The sequence below is a fragment of the Podarcis bocagei genome, assembly GCF_964188305.1.
Source record: "Podarcis bocagei genome assembly, chromosome: 14".
NCBI lineage: Eukaryota > Metazoa > Chordata > Lepidosauria > Squamata > Lacertidae > Podarcis > Podarcis bocagei.
Window position 1 is genome coordinate 26465787 of NC_138139.1, and position 10024 is coordinate 26475810.

At 43.5% G+C, this 10024-nt stretch overlaps 1 protein-coding gene and 1 long non-coding RNA gene across 3 annotated transcripts in view; one reads left to right on the top strand and one right to left on the bottom strand.

Annotated features, from left to right (window-relative positions):
* LOC308573938 overlaps positions 1-10024 on the bottom strand; it is a 61827-nt gene that overhangs the window by 12532 nt on the left and 39271 nt on the right. The window lies entirely within an intron of this gene.
* On the top strand, positions 1756-9850 carry MTFMT (mitochondrial methionyl-tRNA formyltransferase). Of its 2 annotated transcripts, none has more exons than XM_081171251.1 (9): positions 1756-1942; positions 3277-3489; positions 4702-4824; positions 5641-5743; positions 6233-6308; positions 7055-7146; positions 7790-7871; positions 8419-8501; positions 9217-9850. In XM_081171251.1, the coding sequence occupies exons 1-9, from the start codon at positions 1776-1778 to the stop codon at positions 9409-9411; spliced, it is 1134 nt and encodes a 377-aa protein (XP_081027377.1). In that variant the 5' UTR covers positions 1756-1775; the 3' UTR covers positions 9412-9850. The 2 variants fall into 2 exon arrangements, with proteins under 2 accessions (XP_081027377.1, XP_081027378.1); XM_081171252.1 differs by lacking the exon at positions 1756-1942 and adding an exon at positions 1991-2511 and having other exon boundaries at positions 2862-3489.

Sequence of the window (10024 nt, forward strand, 5' to 3'; positions counted from 1 at the left end):
TATAGCAACATGTTATAATTGTGGCTGCAGTATTTATTTATTTATTTATTTTTGGAACACTTTATTTTGTTTTCAAAAGTTTACATAACCATCAACTACGTTTAATTAATCCGTTGACTTCCCATCCTCCCTCCATGATGTTCTATGTTTATCCTTTAATGCTGCATATTTTAACTTATTAAAACTCCTAAATCGTTAGCTTGAATGTCTTTCTGACATTAGAAAGATATGTATTAAATTTGCATACCACCCTTCATCCGAGGATGACTAAGCGGTTCACATTGTAAAAGCATAAAAATATGTAATGTAGTAACAAACAAAAGAATAACACCCACAAAGAGAGAGAGAGAGAGAGAGTTTAAATCGCCATAGACACTTATTCCGCAAACTGCTTTTGAGCACAATGCTGTCGGTGGGAAAATGTGGTATTCATATTCCTATTTCAATAGTAAGGGAAGGCAGGGGTGCAGCAGGTGACATCTGCCTACCACCACTGACATCTCCACGCCGGGGGGGGGGGGCGGGGACGACGACACCTGTCCCTGCTGTCTGTTTTTTTAAAAAAATATTTTTTTATTTGCTTTTCTATTTCTCCAAGAACACACACTTTGTTACAGCCATGCACAAACTGGTAACAGAAATGACTGCAAAAAATATAAAACATGAACAGGTAATAATAAAATACGGTAAATAAAATCTTTATTGCGGTCCAAAGACCCATCAAACAATTTCAGAACAAAATACAGTTAAGACAGCTGACCACAAAAGAGAGAGAAACCGAGGCGGTCATTTTGTTTTGTCTCAAGCATGCTGATCCTTGTTACTTTTAACTTCCGAGAGAAACTTTGCCACGGCAGTGTAATATCATTAGACCTGTCATCCAAGAGATATTTAATATGGGAGGCTTCGGATTTTCCTGGCCGATTTGCCAGTAGGGGTTTGATCAGTTGGTCCCTTGCTTGCTCCTACTGCCCACAATGCAGTAAGATATGCTTCATGCAATTGACGAATAATAATAATAATATCTATATTCCTTCAAGCTATTTAGATCCTATGTGTTTTTTACTTTTACTTCATTTCTACTCTTTCCATGGTTTCCTATCTACTGTCCTTTCAACTGTGTTTTCTTCCATGTTATTTTCACGGTCTTACGTAATGTCATGTTGCGACATAGGGGCCGCTGAGTGTTTTTCCCCCCAACCTGTTATGATTATTTTCTTGTTTAGGTTTTCCCTTATAGTTTCTGCCTGAACGCCTGCTTGCAACGCAGCTCTACCTCTTTCCCCCCGTTTCTTCCTAATGCCTCAACAAAAGGAATTGATTTGTAAAAATGTTACATGGGGAGGAAAAACATGAGAGAGAGACATTGCATACTTTTGTAAATCAACAAAATCTTTAATAAAAAAGAAAGAAAGAAAGAAAGAAAGAAAGAAAGAAAGAAAGAAAGAACAGGGGAGAACAAGACAACCCTCCTCCTCCTGCTGCGAGTAGCAGGGACTGTGGCAACAAGAGGACAGGCTCGAGGTAGGCCCCGAACAGTTGCCATGGATACGGCTTGCCCCTGGTTGCTGCGGTTACCGGATTAACACCGCCCAGCAATCCCACAAGGCCACGCGGCGAGCCAAGCTTGGACCCGAGCAGTTGTTGCCCCGCCCACAAATGCGCAAGTGGAGTGTCGCGCGGGGCTACTACGTCATTCGCGCCGCGACGCTGGAGCGCACAGGCGGGGTGGGCGGCGGCGGCGGCGGCCTGTGGGAGCTGCCGGCGGAGGGGCCATGAGGGGCCGGATTTTGCGGGCGTGGCGGGGCCGGTGGAGCCTGGGGCGGGGCTACGCTTCGGGAGCCGCAGAGTCTCCGAGGCGGGAAAAGCCGCCCTGGCGGGTCCTCTTCTTTGGGACCGACGGCTTCGCGGCGGAGACCCTCCTAGCGCTCCAGGCTGCCCGGTGGGTCTCTAGGGTGGAGGAGGGAAGGGGGGAAAGGCCTTCGGGAGCCGGGACAGAGGTTATGGTTTGTGGGACAGGGAGAGGGTGAAAGGGCATCGAGTGAAAGGGAGAAGAGAAGCTCCAAGAACAGGAGCTGCCCATTTCCAGCTCACTATGGCTATTTATCTATCTAACCCAGTAGTGGCTGCTCTGACTGGCAGCAGCAGCTGTATTTTGAGAATTGGTATTCCTCATCAACTAGCTACTTCGCTGTTATTACCGGTATCATTATCATTATTTTTCGTTAACTCCTTCAGCACAATTTCCCACCGTGGGTTGCAGCATTTTAAAGGTACATACAATATTAAGACCAAGTTAAAACGGATGCAGTCAAAAGAATAGGAAGGGTCCATATAGGCCTTCCAAGCATTCCATCCTCAAAGATCCTAAAGTGCCACCTTGGAAACAGCATCATTTCATTTTTATCAAAGCAAGCTGATTAAGGCAAGAGACAAAATGTTTTGCAACATAAATTATAAAATACTGTTCTGTTGGTTAAGCACAGTACTGTGTGGGTATGTATATAAAAGGTAAAGGGGACCCCTGACCATTAGGTCCAGTCGTGGCCGTCTGGGGTTGCAGCGCTCATCTCGCTTTATTGACCGGCGGAGCCGGCATACAGCTTCTGGGTCATGTGGCCAGCATGACTAAGCCTCTTCTGGCGAACCAGAGCAGCACACGGAAATGCCGTTTACCTTCCCACCAGAGCGGTACCTATTTATCTACTTGCACTTCGATGTGCTTTTGAACTGCTAGGTTGGCAGGAGCAGGGACTGAGCAATGGGAGCTCACCCCGTCATGGGGATTCGAACCACCAACCTTCTGATCAGCAAGTCCTAGACTCTGTGGTTTAACCCACAGCACCACCCGCTTATATCAGGTGTCAAAAAGCCAGTGTAAAGAGGAGTGACTTGAGGATGGAGATGGAGGGGGGTTCCCTCACTGCCCCAAGGTGTTTGCTTTGTGCAGAAGGCATTGGAGAGACAAGAATGATAGGGACACATGTGGGAAAAGAGGGACTAGCTCAATTGGCAGAGTGAATGCTTTGTATGGAGAAGGGCCTAGGTTCAGTTGCTGGCAATTCCTGTTAAGTAGATCTGGCAGATGGTGATGAGAAAGACCATAGACCTTGGAGAGCTGCAGCCAGTCAAAGGAGACAATACCGGGCTGGATAGACAAAGCACCTGACCTGGTATAAAGGAGCTTCTTGCGGGAGGGCATTTACTGGGGTGGTAGCAGCTTGACACTGTTCTCAAACATTGTCCTCCATGATTCTCTTTTATGTCCTGTGGCAGAGAGGCCAAGTCAGGTCGTCTTGTGGACCGTCTGGAGGTGGTAACGCTTCATTCCCAGCTGCCCAAGGGTCTCCCTGTCAAGAGCTGTGCAGAGCAACTTAAGCTCCCCATCCACCTCTGGCCAGATGTAGGTCTGTGTGACCACTTTGATGTCGGTGTGGTGGCATCATTTGGGCGCCTGCTCAGTGAGGACCTCATCCTGAAGTTTCCATAGTAAGGCTGTGAACACAAAATGTGTTGAGTAGTTTGTTTATATTGCAATCTGGGCTGTGTGTTAAAGGAAAGTGGTTGGAGCAGGATAATATGGGAAAGGCTGTATTTCTTAATGAGACTAACTATGTGCAGGATTTTAGCGCCTGAAGACATTAATAACAAATGCTCTCTCATATGCATTATTGTCCAAGGGGGTACAATAAGGGTTGCTTTACAGGCACTGTCAGTCTAAAATGGAATTGATTTAGTAACTCGTAACTTCCAATGCAAAATATGTAGGGCTTTCACCATAAATTGATGCAGAGTGTACAATTCTTTGTACATGCAGTGGGGAACCTATTGGGATAACTGTGTTAATTTCCTATTGAAACCCTTTAGTGTGCAGAGTCAGCTGCATTTGGCTAGTGAATCTTGGTTAGAGAGTAGACTTTACTTGTTACAAGCACACAGGTATGCTTGTGTGTAAGAAAATAATAAAGTTGTTTATTGTAGGAAATGCATAACTTGGATAGAAAAGGTTTCTCATTCTAGTTCAACTAACTAGTCTAAAGAAGAAAAAAGTATCTATGCTTACTCCTTTGTTCTCTCAGAGGCTAGTTAAAGATGACCTCTCATCTTGAGGAGGAGGAATTTGTAAACAGATTGCAATCTAAGACATATCAGTCTATTAATAATAATAATAATAATAATAATAATAATAATAAATACTATTTACTAGATTTATATATCACCTGTCATCAAAAGATCTCAGGGCAATTCACAAGACAAGTTCTAACAACAAGCAGAGAGAGAGAGAAGTAAGCTGATAGGTCATGAGTGTGTGAATGTTCCTTACTCTGTCAGTCTATCAAAAGTGTTTACATCTCAACCTGCTAATTCCAGTTAGCCAATTTTGATGTTCCTTAAAGGCATGTTGTCATGTGCTCCCTGATTTTCTTTTTCTTACCCTTCACTTTTCTTGATCATGTTTTCCACTGTTTATCAGTGGGACAGTTTACTGGTTATAGCAAAATACAAAAATGGGAGAATACCTTTTTACTGTATGCATAATTATGTAATACTAAGTTTTCACATTATATTTTCATATCTTTGGGCAGTTACAATGAATGCTAAGTTGCATTTTTTAAAGTGAGTTCTCAAAATGGTTACTATTCGCTTATATATGTTACAGAATTACTGGTCCTATTCTAACTTCCAAATGTTCTGATTCAGTGGTGTGCTGAATGTCCATCCCAGCTGTCTTCCAAGGTGGCGAGGCCCAGCACCAATAATCCACACAGTGCTCCATGGAGATACAGTTACTGGGGTGACAATTATGCAGATCAGGCCTAAGAGGTACAATAGCTATTTAATTCAACAGAATGTTAGTGCAAACATGTCCTTTTTAGGAACTCATAATTTCATGGGTGCCAAATAGAGATGGGAGAAGAATCTGGTCAGCATCTCTAAATAGGCTGACGTGATCAAGTGCTCCCAGCTTTGCTTGTGGACCCAAACACAGTTCCCAGTCATTTCTCCAGATTTTGCAATGCATTTTCAGTGCACTAAAAATGCACCCAAGAATGTATTTTCTATGCAAAAGATGTGTACACAATGTGCAGTTAACTGGTAAATTAATTTTATGTAAGAAGTGTGTAGAAAATGCATAAAATGGGATAGAATTAGTTGTTCAGTCCATCCATAGTGCTGGGTAATCTTCTCAGTGTCTTAAATTGCTTTGTGTTACTATTAAGGCAGTGGTTCCCAAATCTTCATCCCCACAGATCACTTGAAAATTGCTGAGGGTGTTGGCAAAACACTTAAATGGGGAAGGGCTTTAGTTCAGTGGTAGAGCATCTGCTTTGCATGCAGAAGGTCCCAGGTTTGATCTCTGACCTCCCCAGGTTGGGTTGAGAGAGACTCCTGCCTGAAATCCTGGAGAGCCTCTGATGATCAGTGCAGACTAGTGTTTCTCAAACTTTGGTCTCCATCTGATGTTGGACTACAACTCCCATAATCCCATAATCCCATGTCCTGTTAGCTATGAGCAGGAGTTGTAGTCCAACAATAGCTGGAGGCTCAAGTTTGAGAAACACTGGTATAGACAGCATTCAGCTAGGTGGACCAGTGACAGCTTCCTGTGTTTCTTAAAGTTGTGTGTTGTGTTCCTAGGTTTGATGTAGGTCCAATTATCAAGCAGAAAACATTTGCAGTGCCACCCTGTTGTTCAGCAAAAGAGTTGGAATCCATGTTATCCAAACTTGGTGCAAGTATGGTAAGTTAACACTGCTCCCCCCTCCTAAGTTGCATCTCTAAAACAGTTGAAAACTTATGAGATGCTTAGAAATTCCAAGTTATGGGAACCAGTTCAGTTGAAGCATCCAGTTTCTAAGAGACAACAAGTTGAACATTGAGAAACTCACTTTCCTAAGTTCAGAATATAAATACAGTGATACCTCGGGTTAAGTACTTAATTCGTTCCGGAGGTCCGTTCTTAACCTGAAACTGTTATTAACCTGAAGCACCACTTTAGCTAATGGGGCCTCCTGCTGCCGCTGCACCGCTGGAGCCCGATTTCTGTACTTATCCTGAAGCAAAGTTCTTAACCTGAAGCACTATTTCTGGGTCAGCGGAGTGTGTAACCTGAAGCGTATGTAACCTGAAGCGTATGTAACCCGAGGTACCACTGTAACACTATTATTGTAGTCAAAACATTGTTTTCATGCTGTGTGATGTATGTTTCAGTGTTTTTTCTTCCTTTCAGCTCATTTCTGTTCTGAAAAACCTACCTGAAAGTTTAAGGAACAAGACAGAGCAACCAAAGGATGGAGCAACTTTTGGTATGTACCCGATGTTTCATGTTTGTTCTTGTGAGCACATTGCAATCAAGCCTACAGTTCCGGAATGGCAGCTGGTCTTTCTGATAGCCCAGAAGAAATGGATCATGACCTCCCCCGCAGGCCACTTTGACATCAGTTGACAACCTTAAAGAGGCACACAGTCAGTGCCGATCAGCTGGCAGGCACTGACAACACACCTTCAAAGGGGGCAGCTGTCAGCAAGAGCAATTTGGTGTGCAGCTGCATTTTTACTTGCCACAAATGTCAGATGTGGGACAGGTGAGCATGGCATAGGTGAAATGGCCTGGCCACAGTAGGATCCCTGCCCAGTTTCATTAGACCCACAGGCCAGAGTTTTTCCCATTGCCATTCCACCTTGGGGCAACAGCATTGAGAGAGGGAGGGTGCTGAGAGGCCAGTCTGTGATAAAAGCCCCTCAATTTGCAAGGAAAGAAGTGAAGCGGTGAAACCACAATGCATTGCAGTGAAAAAATATTGGTGGTGCAGTCATTTGAACTGTAGGGGTTAAGAATGTAAGACAAGCCAGTTGGATCAGGCCACTGTTCTCTCTTGAGCACAAGAGCCTTCTCCCCTTTTGTGGTTTCCAGCAACTGGCATTCAGAAGCTTCCTGGCGCCAACTGTGGAGGGAGAGCATAGCCATCATGGCTAGAAGCTGTTGGTAGCCTTTAGCTCCATGAACTTGACTCAGAGTGCATCCATTAAATTTTGTTTTGTTATCTTCAAGCTCCTAAAGCCAGCATTGCAATGAGCTGCATCCAGTGGGAAGAACAAACTCCTGAGCAGATACTGAGGATGCATCGTGCCTTGGGAGCAATGGTAATGCAGTGTGTTGCAAAGAAGTTCACTAAAATCCTAGGCTACAAAAGAATTTCAATAGCCTATCAATTATATATAATTAAATGCTGATTTGGGAGAGAATTTCTCCTACCCTTTATTATTCAGCTTTGGAGGAAATGGGTTAACCCCACCACTTTTCAGCTGTTCTGGGATTGCAAAATTAAAATTTAAAAAAGCCGGAGGGGGGGGAATGCTAGTCGATTTTTTACTTTTTACGTCGCTATAGCTTCAAATGAGCAACTCGTTCACCCACAGTTACATATTAGCTTTTGTTGCTCAGATTCCTTTGAAGTCCTGCTTACCGTAGATTTAAACTGCATGCCTTATTTCCAACAAAGCTACAGGGCTGGCAGGTGAAGGCTGACCTTGATTTTTAAAAGTTGTTTTAAATCTAAAATGCACTCAAATTTCATACACCTTGGGGAAACTAGTTTGCATCTGACCTAGTCTTCTTGTATTTGAAATGCTTCTGCTAATACACATCAGAAAAAAGCGGAAACTAACCCTAAATTTGTGTTTGTATTGCTGACTGAACATGAAAACAGTTTGACAACTCTGGATTCATTTAGCTGAAATGAGTGTGAACATCTGTGGCTAAGATACCTTACTGTACCTTTTTCAGATGCCTCTGCAAACACTCTGGATGGGTACTACTGTAAAACTCTTGGATTTTGTGGAAGTGGAGGCATTACATGACCACAATGGTATGTACATACATCTCAGCAATTTTGGTTGTTAGCTATGGCACAAAAAGTAGTTAAACATAACACTGGAGGCACCTGTGAAACTGAAGTTATATATCATTCCTTGCCTTTGCTGCGAGTGTTTCAAATTGCTGTGTGGCCTTTTAGCTTGGTGTCATCTTACCTTCTGGCCATAAATGAAGACCCTGCCTTTGATCTCTAAAACCTTTTATAACCAACAGAAACTAACCTGCAGGGGCAGGGTTCAGCAGAGGCAGTGATTTCTTACCGTGACAACTATGATCAGCTAAGAGAACCCTGTTTGGGTTGGCCTCCATAAAAAATATGGATGACCTGGGGAGTGTAAATCCTTTTGAGTGGCTTCCTGCAAGTTATGCAACCTTCCCTTGGATGTTTACTAAAACCTGAGCTTAAGCAACACTTGGAAGCTTTGCAAGATATTTTCATTTGGGCTGGTTCTATGTGGCTGATGATACATCGGTCATGCACAACTCCACAACAGCCTGTTGTGGGAAAACTAAGTCTAGAACATGTGTTTTGTGTTCAGATAGGTTAGCAGCTGAAAACGGAACCGTCCCAGGATCAGTGTTCTATCATAAGCAGTTGCAGACACTGGTGATCCGTTGCAAGGTATGTTTGTATGTACAGTGGTACCTCGGGTTAAGTACTTGATTCGTTCTGGAGGTCCGTTCTTAACCTGAAACTGTTCTTAACCTGAAGCACCACTTTAGCTAATGGGGCCTCCTGCTGCCACCGTGCTGCCGCTGCACGATTTCTGTTCTCATCCTGAAGCAGAGTTCTTAACCCAAGGTACTATTTCTGGGTTAGCAGAGTCTGTAACCTGAAGCGTATGTAATCTGAAGCGTATGTAACCCGAGGTACCACTGTATGTGGTGTTTCACTTTTCTTTCCTCAGATTGCTATAACTAGACTGTTCACACGCAGCTGCAGTAAGGGGAACAGTTTGCAAATCAAATTTATGTTGAAGTTGCTTGCTTTTACCACTCAGTGGCTTGGAGAATCAAACTATGCAGAGTTCGCCAGCATTTCCTAAATCCGTCCCCCCTTCCCATTGCATTACAGTAACTTTGGTTTTTAAACATGATTGAGAACTGACAGGATACTGAATTTCATGGATTGTATCCAGTGTTTGTCCTTCTCGGAGTAAACATCTTGTAATTAATGGGCATAATTTTACTTAGTTCCACTGACTTCAATGTGTCTATTCTTGAGTGTGTAAGTCAGTTGGATACAACCCCATGTTTTTTCTGTGTGACTTCAGGACTTGCGGGATGTGCTGAGACCTCTCCAAGACTCAGCTTCACTTTGTTCTTTTCCCCTCCAGGAAGGCTGGGTTGGAGTTAAAGCTGTGGTGCTTAAGAAGAAGCTGACAGCTGCTGACTTCTACAATGGATACTTACATCCTTGGTTCCAGCAGAATTCCAAAATGACTCCTGGGACGTGCAGGTTCCAAACACTCAAGCTAGCCCCAGCGAAAAGGAGTCGTCAAGGAACACCGTTGCATGCTCGCAACACATAGCAATGAAGGCCTGGTACGCTGTCAGAATCAACCAGGTGTTTGTTTATGCTGGCAGGGTTGGAGACATCACCGCGCCATATCATCTCTGCATCAGAAATTGAGTCTTGGTGTCTCCCTGCGCAGCCATCAATTGAAACAGGGATGGAAGGAACAGGAAGATGTCAAGAGGCGGTGGAGTTTGACTGTTGCTCCTCTATGGGTCTCCCAAACGGTTTTCATTCTGGCTACCCTGAACAGTGTGTTCATCCCCAGTATCTGTAGCCTTGAAATAATCTTTTCAGCTCTGCGAGAGGGATTTATATGGGCATCCTTTCTCTGGCTTTCTAGGTTAACAGTACATTAATCCTTGTACTCAAAAGTGCAGGTTTGTAAAGTTACCTTAGATAACAATGCTACACTTACTGCAATATCAAATGATAAATTATTTTTTATATAAGTTTATCTGAATGATGTGGTCTTCTGTGACTCTTACAGTGTCTGTGACCTACACTCTGATTAGCATAAGAACGTCTGTGTAAAAACAAGTCCCCTGCATTTTTCACATGCTAGGATAATCAAGAAGAAACAAAGCAGCTTTGTGTATTGTTTTGTTTTTCTTCAAACACTGGCTTCC

Bases quoted from the DNA above. Each gene is read 5' to 3' on its own strand.
- MTFMT (XM_081171251.1), top strand. From the start codon at position 1,776: ATGAGGGGCCGGATTTTGCGGGCGTGGCGGGGCCGGTGGAGCCTGGGG. The intron at 4,825-5,640 runs GTACAATAGCTA...TTGTGTTCCTAG, and splicing joins ATGCAGATCAGGCCTAAGAG to GTTTGATGTAGGTCCAATTA. The intron at 7,872-8,418 runs GTATGTACATAC...TTTTGTGTTCAG, and splicing joins GGCATTACATGACCACAATG to ATAGGTTAGCAGCTGAAAAC.